Source organism: Uranotaenia lowii, chromosome 2 (genome assembly GCF_029784155.1).
Source record: "Uranotaenia lowii strain MFRU-FL chromosome 2, ASM2978415v1, whole genome shotgun sequence".
NCBI classification, from domain to species: domain Eukaryota; kingdom Metazoa; phylum Arthropoda; class Insecta; order Diptera; family Culicidae; genus Uranotaenia; species Uranotaenia lowii.
Genome location: NC_073692.1, coordinates 250,393,434 through 250,418,891, shown reverse-complemented (window position 1 = coordinate 250,418,891; position 25,458 = coordinate 250,393,434). Strand labels below are relative to the sequence as shown.

Below are 25,458 nucleotides of genomic sequence, written 5' to 3'. Positions count from 1 at the left end.
TGAGTGAAACAGTTTTTAAAATTGTTTGGAATATTTATAGGTCAAGAAGTGAAAAGATATAAGATGAAAGATATAGAAAACAACGAAAACTTGAAAAAAAAAATACTCAAAATGTCTGAAACCTCTGGTGTTGTATAGAGATGTATTGTAATTTTAGCACTCATTGGCTGGCTTTATTCCTTGCTAAATAAACCTCCTGGTTTGGTGTTACTTTTAGTTATCGAGCGTTAGAACGATATAGCGTTAGAAACTTCAGCGGCACGCAAGCTTGTGTACAAGCTTGCACGCAACCTTGAGAGCATTCAATTATAACCTCTAGTGGATTTCAATGGAAGCTAAAAAAAGCTTTCTATGTTGATGCAAATGAACACCTCAAAAGAGAAACAAGTTCCATTCCCCACTCCTAAAGAAATTACCAAAAGCATTTTTCCGTGATGAAACTTGCTTACGTTTAGTACCACACTTTTACTTGGAAAGGTCGCACGTACTGAAGCTTTCAAAATTTCAAACATCGATATTTGATGTACTAGTTCTCCATTATTAGGAAGTAAGTAACATTTAAAACGTATATTTCCATTAACTACTATCATATTTCAATATCGTATTCCAATATCATATTCCAATATTGCTGTGTACATAAATTTTCGTAAATATATCAATCAATCATATTTTTTCATTCTATTGATAGATTTTTTTCCACAGTTTTTAGAAAAAAAGACAGGTTTTCGTATTCTTTGATAGCAACTTTGAAAGTTAAGAACGTGTGAATTTACTAAACTCTATGTTAATAAAAAACCGTTAATTAGAGAAAGAATTTGCAAACGTCATGAAAGTTATAGTTTCTTTTAAGCACAATATTTGTTACGGTAATGAAAAAAAACAATGTTTATGGTATTTCACTGAAAAATTAAAATTTGTGGTTATTAATAGAAAAAAAAATCGTTGGAGAAATTATTTACAAATGGCTTGAATACAAGGCCACGGGAACCATTGGAGAGGCTGTGTTAAATCCCCACTCCATGAATGTTCACGTACTGCCCTACTCTGAACATTTAACAGAATATCTCATCTTCGGTACGAATAAGCTCATTAGTCATTAGGCTTAGATCTCGAACAAAAAAGTTTAACGATGATTCAAGGCTCGACATAACTTGAAACATTATCTCGGAAGAAAGCATAAGGTCTGAGAATCTTAGAAATACTTTTGTATATGTTTTAGCATGTTTTTCTCAGTTGATTTGTTTTATCCGGTAGGCAAGTTAGAAAATTACTTTAAATTTTCAAAACAATTGTTTAGTTTTATTGAAATTTTAACCCTTCATTTAATTAAAACAAGTAAGTTTGAAACAGTTTTTGTATGAAAAAGTGAAAATCGTTTTTTTAATGATCAAATATTTAAAACAGAAAACCTAGACTAAACCGTTAATATTAGAGTTTCACTAAGAATTCACAGGAAATTGTGGGAAAAAGTTATAAGTCTTAGATGATCACAAGACCGCTGCAAGCTATGTATGGAAATTTCAAATTCTTAAATTTTTCCACCTCCCATAACTTTTTTTGGTTGTTTTTGCTGCCAGAAATAGCAATAAAATTTTGAATGCGATCCATCCAGAAGCGCAACGAGTTTTAATTTTGTATTGAAATTTGTATGGGGAAACAAAATTTTTCATTTAAAATCGACAGAGGTGTACTGAAAGATAAAAAAATATAAAATTGGATGAAAAATATTCCTTGCATGTAAACAAAGCACAAACCTTATTTGTACCCCAGAAAAGATATTCGATGTTATAGGTACAACATTTTGGTTTTCATTATCATTTTAGCGTTTTGACTGCTTATTTGAATTTATAAACCCTTGGCAGAAACATTCCATGAAATTATTGAAAACTCTAGCAAGCAAAGCCTGCCATTTTTAAATAAATGGATTCAGATTTTTTTTTGAAACGGTTATTATTTTTTTTTATGGAATGCTAGGCAAAAAATGAAGCTATAGAATAGTCAAAACCAAAAATCAAGCTTATTTGAATTTTCTGGATGATTTAATGTGCAAAAATTTCTTCTTCCATCCAAATTTTCACACAAAATTGAAAGGCGTTGCGCTAACTCAGGAATCAACCAAATCATCTAAAATTTTACACTGATGCTTGGAACTAGTTCTACTTAGCCACGCCAGTGATCATGGAATTCAAAACGTATTTACCTTATTAAAATTAAATTAATCAAAAAAATCTAAGAACATCGGATAATTAAAAAAAATCATGAATTTCTTCGGGTTCTATGATTTATTCAAGGGGGATGTGAGCTAGGCTAATACTTTTGTAAATGACCCGTGTAACCAGGCCCGTGCGAAGGGCCCATCCATTGAGAGAGAGGGAGAGGGGGAGGGGTGATATTTAAATGTAGCTATATATAATAGCAATACAAAAAATGCCTATTGCGCGACTAGTTTATGTCAGTTTTTGTTTTTGTAACAAAACTGTTTGTTTTCATTTTTTTCATACGACGTAAATGAAAGCTCACGCGAGAACTTTTGATTATTGATCGTCTTAACATTTATTTTCTTCATTTTCTATTGAAGTGTTTCAAAACAACATGTTCAACATTCATCATTGAAATCTTAAACTGTCTATGTACAGGTTGGTTAATGGGTGATTTCTTGAATGATAGAAATTAAAATAAGGAATTCCCGGTTTTCATATAGCATATAATCATTTAGTTAACCTGATAAACCAACAAATTTTATTCCCTAACTGGTTGTTTTGAATGTAAGGATTGTTTCAATGTAGAGTTTTTCGTCAAGAGCCAGCTAGTTTACGAGAAATTTGCAATTGAAAAAGATGCACATCAACTCGACATCATTGTTAAACATAGAAAATTAACAAAAAGTTGCTGTAAACATCCGTTATTGTCGGAATCGTATCTTTTTCACAGTTATTGAATAGATTACAAGTAAATTGAACATTCTGCATTAAAAGTTGGGAAAAAATAGTGAACAGCATTTTTTTAATAGCCATCGTCCGCACATACCCCGCGTCCACACTTACCCCGGTGTACCTTATTTTGAAAGTCTTGTTGAATTTTTGTTTAAAACACGTGAATTCGTTTTATCTTTCCTTTTTCAAATTAGTTTTCGCCAAAAATTTGTAGCTGTAAAAAATGACTCTGCTAATTATTTTTAAAAAAAAGTTAATTTAAGTGACAATTTAAATTTAAATTGGCCCGTTGGTTCAAAAGGTTGCACACCCCTGGTTTATTGTTATTTTTTGTATAAAAATATGATCTTAAAGTATAAGTTGACAGTTTGAAAGTTTGAAGTTAAACTTTCTCATCTTGTATACCGATTTATGTAACATGTTAGAAAAAACAGCCACCCTCAAAGTTATCAATTTGGGACAAAAAGTAGTAAGTTGAAATTTTTTCGACGCCAGCATCAAGGTAGTTAAGTAAAAATTTGCGAGAATTTTTTTTCCTCTACTACTACTGTAGATAAGAAGCCGTTCACTAATTACGTAAGCACGATTTTGGAAATTTTCATTCTATACTACTAGAATTGGGGCAAAATTTTTTAACGGAAATCACGTTGTCAACTAACCTAAAAGCTCAGACTCATTCAGCGGTAAGCGATAGTTTCAGGATTTCTTTGGTAAATCTTTTGTAAAATTTATACTTGGTAGTGTCTATCACTGAAAAAAACTGTCTTGAAATTCATTATTTAAAGCGCCTTATTTTGATTTTTAAAGATTTTTTTCTGGATGAAGTCATTTTCGAAATATGATAGATTCAAATTGTGGTGTCACAACGCGCCATTTTCCTTGTTGTTTCTATAAATTTCTCAATTTAAAAGATTGTTATGATGGAAAGCGAAAAGCGATGATCTTTTTTAATAATGTGATTTAGTGTTTTTGATGACATGTTGGTTTGAATTGATTCTCTGTAAATTTAATGAACCTGCAATTTTTTTCATGAATTCAAATACATTATAAGATATAAATAACATAACATCAAAATTAACCAACAAATAGGTAGTGAGTAAAAAAACCTGAGTAAAATGGTTTCGTATGCCTGTGGCTGTGATGAATTTTTAATGTAATATTTCTTACGTAAGATTTTTGGAAACCCCCCCCTACCCCCCTAGTAAGATATCGTAAGCAAATATGAAACCCCCCCACCCCTCCTATGTGCTTACGTAATTAGTGAACAGTCCCTAAGTACTACACGTGGTTCGCTGGTTATTTGGCTGTTACACTGGAATACCAGATGAAATGGCGTCGTAACACTGTTTCATCGAAAATCACTAGTGTCTCGCAGTTGTTATGATGTTTCAATTTACCAAGAAACTTTCTAGTAAAGATGTAATCCGAACTTTTCTAGAAGTTATCGGTTAACTTTGACCTTACAACTTTTAAATCGAAACCTCTGATAGATAAAATGATACTTATCTATCTGCACGTTGGAATATTTGCTTTTAACCGTTTTCCGGAGAATCCCTGGCCCTTATCATTTCCGGTATATGGTGCCATTTGAAGAAGTTCATTGAAGTGATCTGCATACCGATCACCAGTCGAAATCCAGTGGCATAATTGAGTTTTTGGATTCAAATTGAAATATTTTTCCCAAATATCGGCTTGAAAAATTTGCTGTAGAAGAAAAAAGTTCTTCTCCTATGGGCACCGCCTACTTCCTTGAAGAACTTCAATCAATTTCTGTGAAAAAAATCTTTGTCCCGATAAGTTTTGGACAAAAAAGATAAAAGAGATCCACAAAGCTAGGCTAGAAAATTATCCTAATATTGGAATTGATTTTTTCAGGAAAAATGATTTTAACACCGGTTCAACAATGGTACGCTGGAAAAACTATCTTTATCACCGGTGGATCCGGTTTCATGGGCAAGGTAAGATGCATGGATCACGAATACTTAGATGCTCTTATAGTTTTTCAAAGAAATTAAAAACATGGAGATCTTAAATTTGTTATGCTCGTTTTCCTCTAAAAGTTTTTTTTTTAATTTCAAATTAATCACTAGAATTGAGAAACTTGAATTATACAAAGAACTCAAGTGTTGACTATTTTTTCAGGTGCTGATTGAAAAAATTTTATATGGCTGCCCTGAAATCGACAAGATATACTTGCTAATGCGTCCTAAGCGCGGCAAGACACCACAGCTTAGAATTGATGAATGGATTAAGCTTCCTGTAAGTATGCACTTAACAATATACCGATATTATTTAAATATGCTTGTTTAGTCTTGATAAAAAGCCGAAATACGAAAATTCTAAGAAAGAAAATTCAACAAAACATTGAACTGTATAATCATGGTAGGTATATGAAAAAGTAAAAAAGTAATCATTGGAAAATTTAACCTTCCTTTACGGTTAAAACAGAGGACAATTAGCCGATTAAGTAAGCCCGGGTCTATATGACGGGTTAATATTTTGGCTGTGTCTTCAAAACTACTGATCCAATTTTCATAAATTATACTATGTTCACTATCTAAAAAATTTATATTATTTCTTTGGTGTCTGAAACTTTAGCCGAAAGACAACATGGCCAAAAAAGATGGCGTTTTTGAACAAAGAACGTGACCATCCTGGTTGAAATAATGAAATTTTACTATGTCAGCTAAACTTTGGCTGATTTAAAGATTCGTTTTAAGTAAAACATAGTTTTTGATTTCCTAAGTCATATGTGATGAATGAAAATATAAGAAAAATGAAAAATCATTGATTTTCTTCTCAAAAACCATTGTTTTTTTACTGCATAATAAGCTTACATTTTTAAAAAATGCTCTGATAAATTATTTAACTTAGACCAAACCCACCGGGCGTTGCTATTTCGGTCGGTATTTTAGGTGTTTTGATTGATTGCGTTTTTATCTACTTACTGATTTTCGCACCCACTGTTGCCATCCAGGTTGGTATTTCTGTTTGTTTATTTTCTGGTAGCGACGACCGGCTGCGTTGCTACCGGGTTGCTACATAAACGCATGCTGTAACAACCTACTAGGGTAACGGACCAATTTTGGACCGCTTTGGGAAGTGGCAATGCTATTTTTTGAAATAAAAAAGTACATGTTAAAATTTTTGACTACTTTATCCGTTCATTACGAAGATCAAGGCTTTTCCTATCGAAACATATCGTCGTTTGTTGCAATGTTACAAGATATAAGCCTAAAAACTCGTTTCTTGGAACATTGCTCTGGTCGGTATTTTGGACCACCAAGTTTCTATTTTGGACCACCCTTTAGACCTATTTTGGACCACCCTTAAACTAAATAAGTTTTTTTTTCGCAATTATGCCAATAATTCAGTTTATCTTTTCCTTTCTTATTCTTGCAGTCAAGTTTTGTTTGTTTATGTTAATTCATCCCTGAACTAACTTTCTTCAATTTCTCCCCAGCCTCTATTTGAGTACACTTGTATGTTGAATATCTCCTACTAAAACCATCTGTTTTTTCTACAACTAATTATGCTTTAAAACAGTAATTTTCGATAAGAATTGAGTAAAAACAGAAAAAGTTCTCTGGGCTTGTGATATAGCTCAGTTGGCAAGTCTGTTGTCTCCTGAGCAGATGTCCGCGAGTTCGAGCCCAAGAGTAAACATCGAACACAGTTGTACCGGATAAGTTTTTCAATAACGATCCGCCAACTGTAACGTTGATAAAGTCTCGAATGCCATAAAGATGGTAAAACGACTATAATCGAAACGAAAAAAAAAGAAAAAGTTCTCCGTTATATAGTGTATTGAAATGGTTTGAAAATTCCGTCAGCACACTGCAATCTCGACGAAATTTGTTCTGCTGTGTTAAATACTGGCCAGTTGGCTGATTTTTAGGATCAATTTTTTAAACGCAAATCTTCTTCAGACGACCCAATGATAAGTTAAGAAAGTCTGACAACATCAAATTGATGCATTTTGACTTCCAAAACCTTAGTGGATTTGGTTTCGATTCAGTTCTGTAGAATTCGTAGATTCCAAAAAGATTCAAATGTGCGAGAATTATGAGATTTTTGTAACCATCTAAAAGCCAGTTTCTTTTCGCTGAAAAATTCGCAAAAGTTCAGTTTTATCTTTGAAACAACTTTTGTGCTACGAAATAAATTATCGTTGGAGTAAATTAATCAACAGTTTTCTTTTTCAATAATTGCATAACCACAGGGGCAGAAAAACTTGAGTTTTAGTACTTTTTCGCTTGTATTTTTTACACATTTCAACAATTATTTTTCCTAAGTTTTCAATCACGTTAAGACTATCTCATAGCTATAGTTGAATCTATATATATAAAAATGAATGTTTGTCTGTCTGTCTGTTCCCTATAGACTCGGAAACTACTGAACCGATCATCGTCAAAATTGGCATCTAAGGGTTTTTGGGGCCGGAGATGGTTTCTATAATAGTTAAAACCCCCTCCGACTTAAGGGAGGTAGGGCTTCCATACAAAGTTTGCAGTTTTTCGAACCAAATTTAAGTCATGACATACATTTTCTCGAGATTTTTTTTTCCTTTGGGTGGTTTGTTTTTTGTCTCCATGGTCGAGGCGTCGCGAGCCAACGTCGCAAAAGGATAGTAACCATGGCATAGCATAAAGTCTGCTTCATTTAATATTGGAACAAATTCTTTTGCTCATTGTGGCGCTCCTAGTGGACCGATTTGGAAACTTTTTTCACCCACGTGTCGGGAAATTCATTACCTTTCACCATGTATTTATGTCATAACACCAAACGATAGCATTTTGTAAACAACCGCCATGGAAGCTGAACGTAGAGATCAAATTGTGCACAGTTTTCTTACGAGTACGAGTACGAGAATTTCTTCGAAACAGCAATAAATAATTTTTTTAATTTTTTTTTATGAAAGAGTAAAGAAAATGCTACATTTGTATGAAAAACAAATTATGAATTCGTTAATAAATGACTGAACTACACGCAATTGTTTGTGTTCCAATATTAAATGAAGCAGACTTTACATCCGTCGAACTTGGTCAGCACTTGGTCGTAGGGGAGAGGAAGGCTATATGCGCATATTAAGGAAAGCACTCATTTTCTCCTATACTCCAAAAGATAGGAGTCTGAAAACTATATGCACATGAGCGGACATCTGTTTTATATACGTTAGTGAAATTTTTCTGTTAAAATCTCTTACAGTTTTTGTGAAAATAATTTTATAATAAAAAAAGTCAAAATAGCCGATTTCCGAAACTGGCGGGCTAAATGCGCATATTTATGTTTTTAGCTATATTTCATTACCACTTGCAATATTTTGATATTATTTAATTGAAAATGGTAGAAACGGATGTTAAGCATACGTCAAGGCCGAAATTTTGGTGGAATTTTTTACATCACTAGTTCTTTTGCATGAAACATAGTTAAGTATGCCATATGGCCATATTTCAGGGTAATATTTTGTCCATATTGTATTTTTATCGGATCAGTAGGAAGTTCTTCTTTTTTCGCTGTAAGATCGTGATTTGAGCGTAGATTTCATGTTTAAATGATAGAAAGTAAAAAATTTATAAGACTAATCTATTTTTCTTGATATAGGCATTTAACCTGCCTTGATATGGGCATTCAGAACCTGTCTCTTATTCCAATATCTTATCATTTACAACTTTCCCAAAAGCTTCGATTTGTTGAATTTCCGATTTCCAGATGAATAAGAAAGAAAAACCACTAAAATTTTTGTTCACAGGATCTGTATGCACAATAATTAAAGTTCAATATATTATAACAAAACTGACAAAAATCTTGTTTGAATTTTTAAATTTTTTCGACTTTATATAATAGTTTAATTTTTTTATGCCATGTGTTAAAAGCGTATTACCCTCAAACTGCACTAATTAGATATGATGAATCTCCAGCCATATCGTCAATCTGCTGTATGCGCATATTACCCAATATGCGCATATAGGAACACTTCCCCCTACAGCTTTCGAGCACGGATTCTGGCCACATTGTTCTGCTTCAGCGTCCGATTTGGCTGTTTGCTGGCTCGGAATGACCTTATTCCTTCCCGGAGACGAATTCGTTGCACCGTACTGTGAGCGGCCTGGAACTTATTGGCCAAATCGCGGTCTGAAAGATTGGGATTCCTCTTGACGGCCTTGATGACTTTCCCACGCAATTTCCGGTCGACAGTTCCACTCCGACGCTTCGAATGCGGCTTCCGAGCCGTCGTCAATGTTTCCTTGTACTGCTTGATAACACGCCATACGGTATTTCTGGGCATTTTAAGCTGTTTAGCTAGCTTCGATGCCGACAACAATGGATTTTCAAGAAAACTGTGCACAATTTGATCTCTCCGTTTGGCTTCCATGGCGGTTGTTTACAAAATCCTACGTTTGGTGTTAGTACATAAATACATGGTGAAAGGTAATGAATTTCCCGACACGTGGGTGAAAAAAGTTTCCAAATCCGTCCACTAGGAGCGCCACAATGAGCAAAAGAATTTATTTTTATTAGAGACGTTTTAACCAACTTTGGTTATTCGCGAAAGCAAAAGAATTTGTTCCAATATTAAATGAAGCAGACTTTACTGATCAGTGGGAACATTTTGGCGCGTATTTCTTAACCAAGCATATTTTCAATGCAAAGGGTGGCGATGGTGGCCTTGATGTAATTTTTTTTCTACTTGATTCCTAGCTTATTTGTACAGCACATGGTTATGAATGACGCCTAGATATGACCCAGATTGACATTTTGCCGATCGAATAAAACATATACCCCATGTTCTGTACCAACGGGTAGGTTCTCTGTCAATATCGTTGACATTTTGTCCGTGGAAGTTTAAATGTGCCGAGAAAGTGCGTTGCGTAGCGAAAAATCACCCTACGTTCACCCAACCCAAAACCTCTACGCGTCAACCTCGAGGGCCGAGTACGACATCCGCACCACCAGATGGCATCGTTTAACAAGAGCGAGAAAGCGGGGCGAAAAGGCGCGGCGAAGAGAAGAGGCGAAGTTGTAAGGCGAGGTGAGGCGAAGTTGTAAGGCGAGGCGAGGCGAAGATGTGAGGCGAGGCGAAATGTGGCACAGGATGGGGAGGCGAAAGAACAGGGCAGCTACGGGGGGAAAGATCGACCATTTCATTACTGGAAGCCTAAGGCGACAGCACGAAATAGCGCGCCGTGATACAAAACCAGTGCCCAGTGGTGAAGTGTGTGAAATCCGGAAGTGCCAAAGATTCCCAAGGATTTCCAGGTAAACTTGAACCCACTCCCCGTAGCAACATTGAACTTCTAGTATCGCCGTGAATTAAAACCCCCCTATCCTGAATTCCAGGGCCCCTTAAGTTTACCCATACTCACTCGCATTTGGACGGCCACTACGCTACAACGTACCATAGAACCTACACGAGGACACCCGGTTCATCACTAGTCTCGGACTTACTAAACCAGTGTCCACATCCGGTAGTCAGCCAGAGTGTTTTGGTCAAAGCCCGAGTCCGCCATTGCGAGTGGGTCAACCAACTCTAAGAGCGAAGTAGCTCGGTTGAAACTGCAACGAACCGGTCCTCACCATCCCCGAGTCATAACCGTCGTCGTCAGTTGTACGTCGGAACACCGTGTTGAAGGTCCGCCCAGCCTATCGCCAACCTACTGTTACCTTGGTGCTGCAACGAAGAATCGAGGTTCCTCTCCGTCATCATCCGGTGTGGGTCTCGTCGCCATTCAACAATCAACGTGCCCACGGCGGAGCATCATAACGACGTAAGGTCCCCCCCCCCCAAGGAGCAGCTAAACAAGAGGTAGGAGGTAGCTAAGTGGTGGGTTCAAGTAGTGTACGCAACCAGCAAATGAATAAACGTGGGAGGTTTTATACGTGAGCAAAGTGTTTTCTTGGCTAGCTTTATCGTTCGAGCTTAAGCCGACCCTGAGGCGTTGATCAGGGAAGTTCCTCAATATTTACAGTTTACCGCCGGATGGTAACAGTTCAAACGTTCAATTTTTCTCTGTTCCAAAAAAATAAAAAAAAATATGTTTTCTTCTAGACATTGTTTTTTCGGCCCAAATTCACAACTGAAACGAATTTAGAAATGAAAATGGGATCTTTTGATTTTAAATAATTCTGAAAAAAAAACATCGTACATTTTGCTTACACGTACTTAACATGAAAAGTGTTTTTGTGTTACAGGGCTGCATAAAAGAGACTTTTGATCCGCTTCTTTTTTGAAAAGTGAGACTTTAGAACTGATTTACAACTGTAAGCAAGATTTTTATGAGAAACTTTTAAGTATACCCTTAAAGTGTTAAAAACAGAAGGATTATTCCGAATGTTAAAACTGAAGCGGATGTTTAAAATTCTTAAATGTCTTTGTAAATAAAGGTCATTTGCTTTGAACAGCATTCGTTAAAAGTGGAGTAACAAACATAAATTTATACTCCTGGAATACTGCAGATATATCAATGAAACTTGATTAAACAAACAAACAGAAAATCGATAGTTCTCGATAGTTTTCATACCGTGATAAGTGCTGTTTGGGAAAACTTCAAGTTATAATGTCTCATGTCCATGAGTTTCGCCTATGGCGAAACATTTATTTAAGGGGGGGGGGGTAGGGTCTAACGGGTATAAAAAAAACACCATTTTCACGATTTTTTTCTAGAGCTATCGTTCAAACAAATGTATTAAAATTTTTTGCATTATACAAAGCATTGTTAAAAGAACATTTAGTAATTTTTTCGTAGAAAAATATTGAAAAATGAGCCGGTGACGGAGCATTTTCGAGGATGCCTTTTAGAAAACAGGATTTGCGGTGGACACTGTATCTCAGCACAGAATCATCTGAAATAAAAAAAATCAGAGCAAAATATTTGTAATAGATGTTTTTCTGGACCCTAACGTTTTTATTTAACTTAAAAATATTTTTATGAAATTTTTGTGGCTGTTTGAAGTAAAAACTTCGATTTTTCACTTAAAAATCCGCCATTTTTCACCTGTAAAATCTCCCCAAAGTAAAAAAAATCAAAAAAGAAAAACGTTGGGGTCTGGTATTTTATATGTAGAAAATATGTTCCAAATTTGAAAAGAATCGGATAAGTAGTTTTCAAATGACGATGTCCACGGACTTTAAAAATGTGCTTTCGAGAAAAACGCGTTTGAAGTTTCTGCTCTTGCTTTCTTGCAGTATTAGATAGGAGGAGATAAAGGCCTATAACTTCTACAGTTTTGCTTCAATTGACTTGAAAATTTGACACAACATTCTTGAAATGTTTTACAATAAGAAAATAAAAAAATAAAAAAATCGATTTTTTGAAAGTGTTAGACCCTACCCCCCCCCCCCCCCTTAACATAATTTTGGCATCTCCATAAAGTACAATATGCAATAAATTCCAATATGCGAATCTTTTTCTTTCAATTAGAAATTTATTTAAACTCGAGCCGGGTGAATCAGCCTACCTTCTTCAAGCAGTGGAGGACAAAATTGGAAAATATGGGGGCGCTCCTCTATAAGTTTAAGATAAAGAGCTTTCCAAAGAAGGGACCATATTTAAAAAAAGAGTACGGATATTTGGCATAAGTTAAAAATAGATGTGACAAATGCTTTTATGAAAGTTCGTAGCTTCCCACTTTGTGAAAAAAGGGGAAAATCCATAAATTTTGACATTGTATAAGTCGTTAGGAAGCTTTAAAAACAGAGTATAAATTTCCGATCTAGAAAAAAAAGTTCAGAAATCAAGTTTCAGGTAATAATATATACCATCTTTGAATTGCAATTCGGAACTCCAGCTGCAGCTCTCATTTCAAAGTTGTTAGTTCTGAACTATGATGAGGTTTCTAAATTTGAATAAATTTTTAAAAATTACATTTATTTTTGGAAAGGGTAGCAAAGCACACTGGGTCAGCTAGTATATTATATAAATTAGTCTGCTATTAACTGAGATATTTCAACTGTTACAAATTTTAAACTCAGTTACATATTTGCCGATTTGTTGTCGGTTTTTCCCAACCCTTCTCTTAAACGAGGTTTATATTTCGTCTTATTACCTAATCAACTATATTCTCGAAAATCTACCCTGTATGTTTGTAAGTTTTAGACCAAACTGTCAAAAAATTTCATGAAACATAACAAATAATGACTTAATAAAAAATTGGTGCATGTCCAGTTTTTCATGTTTTTGTTTAAGCTGTAATTTTGACAACTGCTTATCAAACAGTTGCCATTAATGTAGATTGTAAGATTAACTTGGTTTAAAGCATAATGCACAAAAAGTAAGTTAAAACACTGATGAATTAAAACAATAAATGGCTTGATTATATGCCAATTGAAATGAACCCGGTCTGAGGGCGGTTTTGGGCTTTAGCGAGTGGTTTCAATAAAATAAATAATACGAAAATTTAATTTTTTTTATAAAAAGCGATTGAAATAGTGTGCATAATAATTTTCATATCGCCGTACAACGTTTTATTGCGTTAATGAACATTTAACAACAAGTTTAATACGCAGGTTATGTTGGGTGGTCCAAAATAGGTCCCTAAGACCAGGCCCACCAATGGTTGCTAAACCTCGAATCGAGTACATTCAGCAACATATTTATCAATCCATCATCGCACCAACAGTTGCTAACTTGATTCGAGAAATAGCATTCGAGCAGTAGGTTGTTACAGGATGCGTTTATGTAGCAACCCGGTAGCAACGCAGCCGGTAGTCGCTATCAGAATATAAACAAACACAAATATCAACCTGGATCGCAACAATGGGTGCGAAAATCAGTAAGTAGATAAAAACGCAACCAATCAAAACATCTAAAATACCGACCGAAATAGCAACTTGCGGTGGGCTTGGTCTAAGGAAATAAGTAGGACCTATTTTCGACATGGCTCGAATTGCGATTAAAACAAGTTTTTTTGATTCTGCGAGCTTGCAAACTAGTTTTCAAGTTTTTTATCATAGCTCTGAACATGTTTGTAGTTGTTAAATTTATCACACCTAGGCAGAAAACTTCTTGAAAGTTGAGTCCAATAATGGCACTTCCTCCTGAAATTGGCTTGGTTTGGCCCAACTGTGAAAAATCAAAACTTTATTTTCAATTGTCTATCTCTTATCAGCTTATTTAAATGGAATATTAGATATGATTATAATCATAAGAAGTAGCTTTAACTATATTTGTTCAAAATTTTCATGATTTACATGATATATGAGAGAAATATTGGAAAAAAGCTGCAAGGTGGTCCAAAATATGTACCCGGTCCAAAATAAGTCCATTACCCTACTCGAATGCTATTTCTCGAATCAAGTTAGCAACTGTTGGTGCGACGATGGGTTGATAGATATGTTGCTGAATGTACTCGATTCGAGGTTTAGCAACCATTGGTGAGCCTGGTCTTATAAAAACATGAAAACCAATGGAAACTAATACCGTATTTCTTTTCTCCCCTCAATCAGTGTTCCACCGTACCCGACAAAAACAAACACTAATCGCCGCTACCTCACTCACTCACACGCTCTCTTGCAACACTGACAAAATTTTCGGGGCACTACCGCCCGATGGCAGTGCAACACCAGGTCAAACCAGTGCAACACCGTCCGAATAAACAAACAGTTTTACAGCACCTAGTGGTGCACCAGTACAACACTAGTGCAACACTCGGCATAAACAAACACGGTATAACTAAATATTATTTTTTGTGATATTTATCACATGAAGAACCGCGAAAAACATACAACGAGAGATTTAAGAAATTCGCTGAGCCGCATTTCAACATAAAATAGATTAAATGTGCAGATTTAAAATTCTCGAGTGAATTGACTTGTCGTACTTATTTGATGTATTATAATATTATTCAAAAACTAAACTTTACGTAGAGAAATGAATCCAACTTAGATGAAATTTTGATTCCAACTACCGTAAGATGAAATGATGGGAATAGAAATAGACCAAGAAAAATGATTATGATCACATGGGAGAACTATTCCCTTCATTCCGATAGACATCGACACTCAACCAGTATAATATTCATACGCCAGGTTGGTCTCCTGTAGTAGAATGTTAATACATGGGCCCCGGAGAGGCGCAAGATGTGGGTTCAAGTCTCACCTGGAGACAAGGCGAATTTTTTTCGCATGTTTTTCAACATCGATTTTCTCTTATCTAGTCCCTGAAATTTCATCTAAGTTGGATTCATTTCTCTACAAAAAAAAGTTTCGCTGACTGAATGTTTGAGTCAAGACCCATCTCTGGGTCGCAATTTACTAAATTTTACATTTTAGAGGAATTGAGTTCAGGGTAACAAAAAGCGTAAAGAAAAAGTCGATCAATCAAGAGTTTTTCAATACGACTTCAATAAAAATGAGTTATTTTGTATGCAAAACACCCATATTTTTGGACTTTTTGGCTTCAAGGTCGTTATTTGAAGATTACAAAAATCAAAATTAAAATTTTTAAGAAGCGTCTGATAGCATTTGGACAATTTCAAATTGGTACAGTTTATAAAAATCGGTTCAGTAGTTTTGTTTTTATAATCAAACCAATAATCCCGGTGTATATGACCCTAACAGGCTAATTGTCCTTTTTTTGCTGGGTAACTCTGGTAACCCTATTCAAAAATAGAAAAAAATGAGACCCTTACCGCAAAGGATGGTTAAAGTTGTTTGTATCATTTCAAACTTACATGTTTCAGAAACTATGACCGATGACAAAGTGAATGCGATGCGAAACGAAAGGTTACGGAAAAGCAAATAAGCAAGATATAAAGCGGATTTAAATTTATGACATAGTGACCGCCTTTCTTAGCGTTTTTTTCTTTGATACGATCGCTCATTTTTCTTCATTTCTTCAGTCTAATCATTTTACATTTTTAAACTGGTTCGCATCGCATCGTGTGCACTATGTCATCGGCCTATAAGTCAGGAACGAACAGTGCAGAGTACAACGTACAATAATGTAAGAACAGCATTGAACGTGTAGTATGACGTTTGAGAGATCTCCAGTTTCTCCAGTTGCAAAGTTTCTCTGCAGATCTCGTTCCCATCTCTTCGTAGCGTTTCGTTAATTGTACCACCACTTTCGATTTTAATTACTATTGCCTCTTGATGACACAGGAGATCCAGTGGTCAATTTCCAAGTGTGGATAGTATTCCACAATCAGTGATTCACGAACTCTTTTCGCGTCTGCGTCGCATATGTGCACCACTTTTCAAACGGTTTCATGCCTAAACGATCAACTACCACAAATTCACTGATGTTCACATCTTTTGCACAAGACAGCTATGCCATGAAGACCAGATTAGTATGCTGTATTTGATAAAGTGAACCACGAAATTGCTCCGGAAAAGCTAGGTCGCTTGGGATTCTGTCTTTACTGGATAGGTTTTGATGTTACTTAATGGGACGAATGTTATCCGTTCATACTGGGGAATTCTCTCTAGACAGTTTCATGGCTTTTCCGGAGTATCGCAAGGAAGCCATTTAGAACCATAATACATTCCATAACTGCAACCAGAACCAGATACGGATGAAAGGATTAAAAAAAACAAAGCGAAAAATAGATCTACATTCCAACAAAAGCCTGCTGCAATTTGCTTCCTTCCCAGGGATTGCTGATGATCTGGATTTTTGTGGATATGTTGAAGTAAATATGATTCTTGCTAGTTTCTTTAATCTTGTTTTTTTACTTTCCTTCTATTGATCATACTTCCCTGATAGAACTCATGCATGAACTTTCGACCAAATTTCTCAAAATGGGCAAGATAGATACTCTATCCGAAATTCAACTGGTTTAGCACGGACTCCTGAAGCATATTCGGTTGATGGATAGTTTCTATACAATCTGCTTCTGAGAGATTTCTTATCACAATTGGCACCTATTTGCATGCTTTATTTTTTTTTTTTAATTAGAGAGACTTTTAACTTTTTCAGTTAATTCGTCAATTTGCATCCTTTAATAAACAATGAAAATTTCCACAAATTGAGTAAAATGTTATAAATGTCTATTTCAGGTTTTTCAACGAATTGTTAAAAAGAATCCAGACCTATTGAAAAAGATTTTGCCAATTCAAGGAGATGTTGTGCACGAAAATTTGGGAATCAGTACTAAAGATCAAGAAACATTAGTGAATACAATTGATGTCGTATTCCACTGTGCAGCAACTCTAAAGCTGGAATCGAAGTTGAAGGATGCTGTAGAGATGAATACACAAGGAACGAAACGTATAATAGAGCTGTGCAAACAAATGAAAAAGTTGAAAGTGATGTTGCATTTATCTACGGCTTTTTGTTACTGTGATAAGGTAAGTAGAAACCGAATTACTAGAAAAGTTAAAACCCTATCAAAACAAAGACATATCAAATAGAATAAAATATATAGTTAGAAGTGAGATGTGAAAAACAGAATTGATTTTTTTTAATATTAGATTAGTTCTACGAATTTATTAAATATTTGAGGCCTTCAGGATCAGAAGGGTACAAGTGCCAAAATCATCAGTTTTGAGTTAAGTATACCTAACGATTCTTCATTTGTTTATTATAATTAAGTTCATCGAACATAAATGTTTAAATGAGTATATTTAGTCACAATCAAATTAGTAAAACATTTTGGACTGACGAATTCGACGAATAAATCGGCTGGATGATTCTCCGAACTGATGCAGGTGCTCAGCATCCTGAAACATACGCATCATTGCACTGAGTGGTTCATTGTAGCCATACGGTGGATTTGATGTGACAGCAACGAATTAGATCGCAGAGTTCGCGACGGGGCACTGAGGTTTATCATCCTTAGAAGATTTGGCGATTGAACTTCTCCATTAATAATCTTAACAATGAAAGAAGCCTGTTGAGTCTTTCGGCGACACGCTAGGGTTTCGAGACCCAAAAGCTGACACCGATCCGAATATGCTGGAAGATCTTCGGGATGACGCCAAGGCAGGTGTCGCAAGGCGAATCTGACAAACCGCTTCTGTACACGTTCAATCCTCAAAATCCAACTTAGTTGATACGGAGCCCAGACCACAGCGGCATGCTCAGTTATAGATCTGACGAGGGCGCAGTACAGTGATTTCAAGCACAAAGGATCTTTGAATTCACGTGACACTTTGGTGATGAAGCCGAGCTGACGATTCGCTTTGTTGATAACTGAAGAGCGTTGACTGTTGAAAGTGAGCTGCGCATCGAGGATCACGCCAAGATCATCCACTTCAAAGACCCTTTTCAAAAACTGGCTGCCGATACTATAGTCATGAGGGATCGGTGTTTTATTCCGATGAAAAGTTATCACAGAACATTTTGAGACACTGACTGTTAGTTTGTTCAGTCTACACCATTCATCAAACTGGTTCAGCAGAGATTGGAGGCGAATGCAATCAGCATTACATTCCACTGGCAGAAATATTTTAAGGTCATCAGCGTAACCAATTTTCGTTCCGTCTTCTAGGCTAGTAATCAGATCGTTAAAAAATAGCGCAAATAATAATGGCCCCAAATTACTCCCTTGGGGGACGCCAGATCGATTGGTAAAAGGATATGAAATGCTAGTGTCATGTTTTAATGTAGGTACATCTGGTGTAAAATTCATATTATTTTGAAATATTTTTAGATACTTTTTTGATTGAATTAAAACTGCTCGAATTCGAAAAATACTTTAAAAATCGAGCACTTTCACAACGTTGAAGCGCGTTTTTTCAAAACTATCATTTAGGCACTTGCACCCCTCTGATTTCAAGCGGCTCATTTGATAAAGAGAAATCACCGTTCTCATTAATTTTGGAATTTTTAATCGGTGAGGAATATTCTTGAAGGAAGAATGAAAGAATTTAATATTATAGACGCATATAAGATTAGAAGAAAAGCTATAGATGTTGAAAATGAGCAAAGGGAATTTTTGAATAGACTATGGAAATCCACATATTAGAATTTTATCCAGCACCAACCAACTGTGTAGTGGAAGTAGGGGCAATAGAACTGACACTACATTCCACAACGCAGTTGGTTATGGATGGTTCTACCCTCAAGTGGCCGTTGCAACGGTTGGCCGTTGGTCGGCCAACGCGTTGGCCGAAAGGTATAATTACGTTTTTTTTCAGGAAGTACTTAACGAACGGGTGTATGACTTTCATCATAATCCGTACGATGTAATGAGAGCAGTAGAATGGATGGACGAAACAATAGTTGACAAGATAACGCCTCATTTGCTGAAACCACATCCCAATACATACACGTACACAAAAAGATTAGCTGAATGCCTTGTTCGAGATTCCTATCCCCAGTTGCCAGCATGCATCGTACGACCAAGTATAGGTAAGGTAGAGCTTTTGGAGGATTTTGAAGGAATTCAACGTCCAGAATTCAAATCTGATGTTAGATTTGGAGCAGAATAAAAAAAAATCAGTTAGCCTATACTACCATCAGCTCTCGTTTCGGGATAACTTTTGGGATTTTTTAGGGAAAAAAATAGATTGCTTCCATCATTCATTAAATACCTTAAAACATGTTAAACCATTTCAGTTGTACCTGCGTGGGAGGAACCGGTTCAGGGATGGGTAGACAGTTTGAATGGACCTGTTGGAATAATGGTTGCTGGTGGGAAAGGTGTTTTGCGATCCATGTTATGTAATCCCGAGTACAATGCAGAAGTTATCCCTGTAGACAAAGCCATAAATGGCTTGATAATCATTGCCTACAATATTGGACAACAAAGCGTGAAGTAAGTAGAAATCGAAGTTTTGTATTTATGTACATAAGAGTGGCAGCCAAACGGGTCATGTCGAATTTCGAAAACCGAGCATATACAATTTGTAGATTGGCCCAAAAAACTTACCTGTGGAAATTTTCAACTCAATCAGACTTGATTTGGGGATGCCTCAAAGCGCTCAAAGTTTCGATTTTCGACCTTCAAAAATCACCAAAAAAATCGGAAAATGGATATTTTAATTTTGATGCCAAATGACTTGAAAATTTGTAAAACTTCAAAATCTGGATGTGACAATATTGAAAATTAACCAAATGATAAATTAAGGTTGCCAGATTTTTTCGCACACGCATCCGGGCCGGGCAAATCCAGGCAATTTTATATATAAAACTGACAAAATCCGCGCGTTTGAGTTCAAAAGTTTCAATCCAAAACCGGGCAATATCCGGACAAATTTGGTCAAAACTGCGGATTATTACTCAATAACAATCAAGAAGAAAACACTTTGAAAAATTTTATTCAAAACACATCAACAGATTCGAGTCAAATTTGGAGTCCAGGGTCGGCCAAAAGGAAAGTTCATATGATTTGTTCACTGGTTTTACGATATTGTCGTGATTATACATTTGACTGATATGAAATTTTGTACACGAAAGTTTGAAGGGTGAGCAATCGATTTCAGGTATCCAATTTTAAAATCGAGGCTCCTTAAAGTAAAATTTAGGGCAAAGGGTCGACAAAAAGGCTCGTCTCGTCGTCTGGATTATTTATTCAATGTTTTGGCGATAATTATGTTATTATGCATCAAATCGAGATGAAAATCCAAACACGGCAGTTTTAAAGGACGGGAAATCAATTGCTGATTACAAACATTCCCAAGTAACCATAAACACTAAAGCGTTGTATATTTATTGCTTTATACCAGCATTCAAATACTAAATTACACTATATCAGCACATCAAGTGCAATTTTTCATTATAACAGCCTATACCTCTCTTTTTGAATGCATCTAGGAGCCGTTCAGATACCACGTGGACAGAAAAATGAGATTTTTGACCCCCTCCTCCCCCTCCGTGGACAAGCGTGGACATTTGGCAAACCCCTACTCCCCTTCCCGGATGTCCACGTGGACAGATTTGAAATAGTTTTTTTTAAATACCTATGTTTTGACAGTTAAAAAAAACACCACTTTAAGCCTTTTTGTTATTGAAATGGCTGATTTAAAAAAAAATTTCCTGACATAAAATAATTTTAAAAATTTTAAATTTCTGAATTATGATATTTTTTACTTGCTTCAAGTAGCTTCTAATTGTTTAAACTTTAACTGGAAAGCTTTGCAATTTTAAGATATTGATTTAAACATCTTAATATTTATTTACCTTTAAAAAATATTTTGGAAGTAAGTATGTCCACGTGGACATGACCGAAACCCCTACCCCCCTCTACGTGGACAAGCGTGGACTTTTCCATACTCCCCTCCCCCCAAGTTGTCCACGTGGTATGTGAACGGCCCCCTAGCATTTTATCAGTTTTGCACAATTTTTCTGAACATCACAAAAGCATGCTTTAAGCACTATGCAAGCACTACAGTGACATTAGGCCAAAGCACAATAGCCTCGATTGATGTTGCTAGAAATTTTATTCGAGTAGGACTATTTCTTATAAGATTCAAAGCGGACCCTATAGGTCCATAAGCTGAGTCACTGAAAAAGGTTCAAGCCATAGATGTCATCCCAGACAACCATTTGATGGGTATTTCAAATTTGCAACACAAATATACGTGTGAACATATCGTATATAATGCAGCAAAACCAGTATATACGTATCATTTTGGAGGCCATATAGGTACATTAGCACACATATTCTTGATTTGGATTGTATTGTCGTAATAAAATCATTCAATGTATTTATATACGATAAAGAAAATGCATGGATCGCACAATGTAAGTGCAGATATACGAAAATGAGTTCAAATAACAATCTATACGATATAATCTGTAAAATAAAACACGACTTCTGGTTGTCTGGGATGAGTTCGATTCCAGGTCATCTTCAGCAGAAAAATAAAAAAAAAAACATGTAGGAAAATCAACCCGAGAGACCCCCTTAATATGCATAAGCGAAAGAAACCTTTATCAGATCCCAAACTAAAACATTTAATAAATTAATAGTGAAAAAAATATAAAAGTCATTGCACATAGTTATAAAACAAAAGTATAAAAAGAAATATAACTTAAAAATATTTCAATTTGTCATTCAGAAATATTATTAAATTACTCAATTGCACATTTTGGAATATTTGTAAAAATCCGTATTACATGTATTGAAAATTTTCTAGTATTCAGAAAAGGAAATAAACATAAAGAAGCAAAAATACTTAATGTCACGTTTTCTAAGTAGGAATATATTCACTTACTTAATTTGATTAAAGTTTAAAAATTCAACTTAACTTATTTTTCATAAACCAAACAACTTTTAAAGTTTTTAAATAAGAAAAAGCTCGAAATCAAAATCGTAAACTTGATATAATTTTTTTATTTTCGTAGGATTTTGTCTCACGTTTCAATTTTAAATATAATTTACAATACAATCTTATCGTTTTGACAACATCCTGGAGTTAAAAAATAAATTTCTATTGGATTTAAGGGGGAGAGTATTGAGTATTGTTAGAAGTTCTAATTTGTTGAAAAAAGGAAGTCAATAATTCGGAATTGTTTTCTCCGTGCAATCATAATATCAATTTGAGGCAAAGAGTTGAATTGCACTGATGAGTTTCCTAAAACGATCTTATTCAGTTATCACAACCTACATAATAAGTTAAAATTAAAAAGAATAAAAAGGGGATCCTCTTCATCCATTAACGATATTTTAATAATTAAAATATCTCAATACTGATGTTATGAAATTGTTTGGTACATCTTTGTACCTGAAAATAATCACATTTTCGTAGATGACGGAAAGAATTAAAGAAACATGAGCTATCAAAGAACGAAAGAACATAAGTCTCACTCAAGTCCTGCAGGTTCAAGTCCTGCCGGTGAGCCGTTGTATCTTTTTCGAAAAATTCATGATATTTACGGCTTATGTTCTTTCGTTCTTTGATAGCTCATGTTTCTTTAATTCTTTCCGTCATCTACGAAAATGTAAAATATCTCCTTCCGAAGTTTGATAGAAGCATATTTACTTTAAAGGGTCGTTTTTGAAAACACATTAGTGTATCAGGAACAAGAAAATTCAGCTACAGCCATGTTTGCTCATCTTAAAAACACCATATACAGTTCCAGAAAAGAATTATTTACTGATGGATCATTAGCTAATGGAAAAGTTGGTATAGGCGTATTCAGTTCATCAGAAGAAAATATTTCGAAACAGTTGCCAAACACATTTTCCATTTTTTCGGCGGAAGCAACAGCAATAAAATTGGCACTTCAGCAGGCAAATACAGCAACAGTGATCTACACGGACTCGGCCAGTGTGCTAACAGCTCTCGAAAGCGGAGTAAAGCACCCAATAATTCAGAGCATCCAGCAACATCAAAATGCAAAAAATGCTACGCTTGTATGGATCCCTAGCCACGTTGGAATCTTCGGAAACGAAAAAGCAGACCAACTTGCTAACTTAGGACGAGACGGCGAAATGCTGCGGATGAATACCCCCAAAGCGGACGCGCTGAAATGGGTACGACAGCAATTGTGGAAAACGCACGGACGAAACTGGAGACACGAACAGGATACCGCTTTAAGGGAAATAAAATCGACTACAGGAAAATGGACAGACATCGCAACGAGAAAGGAGCAGAAAATTTTCACCAGGCTGAGAACTGGTCACACGCAGATCACCCACCAACATGTCCTGGAAGGAAAAGAGGCACCAATTTGCTGCACTTGTGGCGTGACAATTACAGTGAAACATCTTCTAACAGAATGTCGAAAATATTGTGAGCTCAGACAGGATATATTACCAGAAGGAGGATTAGAGATTATACTACAAAATAGCAAAGAAAGTGAAGAAAAATTAATTAGATTCCTGAAATTAAGTGAATTGTTCAAAGATATTTGAAAAATTGTAAAACTGTAAACTTAAACTAGAGGGTGAAAACACTAGGTTAATCCCTCTCTAAATAAACGATACAAAAAAAAAAGGAACAAGAATAAGCTAAACAAGTTACTTTGAAGAAAATTTAAACACTTCTTTTTTTTTTTTCAAAGGGTGAGCATGAGTTTTGTGCATTGTGAATGAACTGCTAGTCCCAAGCACCATTCTTTTGGGGCTTGCACAAAATTGATGGCTCCGATCAATCACGGAGTAGCAACCATTGCATTGGCGAGGTAGAATTGGTTCTGCTTAGCCACGCCAGCGATCATGGAATTAGAAGTGCGTAAGTTGAACAAAGTCTAATCAAATTTGTTATCTGAAATTTTAAATGAATGGTCATATCTAAGCACTTCAAGTTCAATGATTTAAGGTGGATATGAGTAGTCAACTAAAATAAGCTAAGCTAAGCTAATTTTACATTAAGATAAAACACCTTAATAAACCTGATTTTTCGTCGTTGTCAATTGAATACCAAATCATGCTATCATTTTGATATTTTTTTTTAACTATAAAAATAAATAAAACCTTAATGATGCCTTATTTAGTTGTCGTAGTAAAGTTAAAATCATCACCCTATCCTGCATTCATTTCGTTATTGATGCTTTACTTTGGTACTAGTTTGCAATCGAATTTAAGAAGATTGATGCTTGGACGAAACCTAAGTTTGGCATCGGAAAATATAGGACATAATGAATTAATAGCTAATTTTGGATACTTTTTTGCTATCCATTCGGGTATCAAAGTCCGCTCGGGTGGCATGAGCGAATGTGCCGTTATACTTATTCTTCCAGTACTTAAAACAGCTGATTCATTAACATATTTTATACTCGTTCTAAAACAATTTGTTTACAGACCTCCCGAAGTTCCGGTCTTTAATGTAACCTGCCGAGAAACGAAACGCACAACATGGAGGGATGTTTTGGAAATAGGCAAACAAGTTGCTTACGAGTATCCTTTTGAAGCCGGAGCGTGGTATCCTGATGGAGACATTACAACGAACAAACTAAAGCACCAAATATCAGTCGCTTTGTTTCATTGGGTTCCTGCGTATTTTATAGACGGCCTTATGTTTTGCTTTGGCCAAAAGAGATTGTGAGTATGAAGAAATTTAATATACGAAGATATTTAATACTTGCTTACATTACTATTCTACCGATTTTAGCATGTGTCGCGTGCAAAGAATGATTTCGCAAGGATTGGATTTGTTGCAGTTTTTCACTACACGACAATGGGATTTTAAATCACAGCAATACCAAGCAATTCAAAAAACCCTCAGTGATGCCGATGCAGAATTGTTTAACATGGATGTGGACCAAATTGAAACAAAAGAATACATTAAACGCGTGGTTCTTGGAGGGCGCCAATTTTGTCTCAAAGAACCTTTATCTTCCTTGCCGAAAGCAAGGGTTCAATTAAAAATACTTTACATCGTCGATAAATTCGCGAAACTTTGTTTGTTGTACTTTTTGTACTGGTGTCTGAAAAAATTAGTCTTTTCATGGTAACCATTGTACTGTTCGTTTTTTTAAACACAAATAAGGCTAATGAAAAAAAAACGGTTCTACTTTGAGTAGGAGTTTGAAGGTGAAGGTTTGCGTTAAATTACCATCGAAAAGTATAAGAAGGTGAGAGTGAACTATAAATGAAGTACAGCTTTATAATAAAATAACCATTGTAATAGTTTTTGGCAAGGGTAAAGAAGCACAAAATAAATTGGATCGAAAACTGGAATTAAATTTATTGT

General features: G+C 35.4%; 1 protein-coding gene across 2 annotated transcripts; it reads left to right on the top strand.

The window, feature by feature from the left end:
• The first annotated feature begins 458 nt into the window (after positions 1–458).
• LOC129748772 (putative fatty acyl-CoA reductase CG5065) lies at positions 459–25,458 on the top strand. 2 transcript variants are annotated; one of them, XM_055743510.1, is made up of 8 exons: positions 459–547; positions 4,809–4,891; positions 5,076–5,192; positions 16,933–17,223; positions 19,015–19,228; positions 19,436–19,634; positions 24,567–24,806; positions 24,877–25,457. In XM_055743510.1, exons 2-8 carry the CDS (start codon positions 4,814–4,816, stop codon positions 25,217–25,219), a joined length of 1,482 nt encoding a protein of 493 aa, XP_055599485.1. In that variant the 5' UTR covers positions 459–547; positions 4,809–4,813; the 3' UTR covers positions 25,220–25,457. The 2 variants fall into 2 exon arrangements, with proteins under 2 accessions (XP_055599485.1, XP_055599486.1); XM_055743511.1 differs by lacking the exons at positions 459–547; positions 4,809–4,891; positions 5,076–5,192 and adding an exon at positions 15,737–16,565 and having other exon boundaries at positions 24,877–25,458.

Bases quoted from the DNA above. Each gene is read 5' to 3' on its own strand.
- LOC129748772 (XM_055743510.1), top strand. From the start codon at position 4,814: ATGATTTTAACACCGGTTCAACAATGGTACGCTGGAAAAACTATCTTT. The intron at 4,892-5,075 runs GTAAGATGCATG...CTATTTTTTCAG, and splicing joins GATCCGGTTTCATGGGCAAG to GTGCTGATTGAAAAAATTTT. The intron at 5,193-16,932 runs GTAAGTATGCAC...TGTCTATTTCAG, and splicing joins ATGAATGGATTAAGCTTCCT to GTTTTTCAACGAATTGTTAA.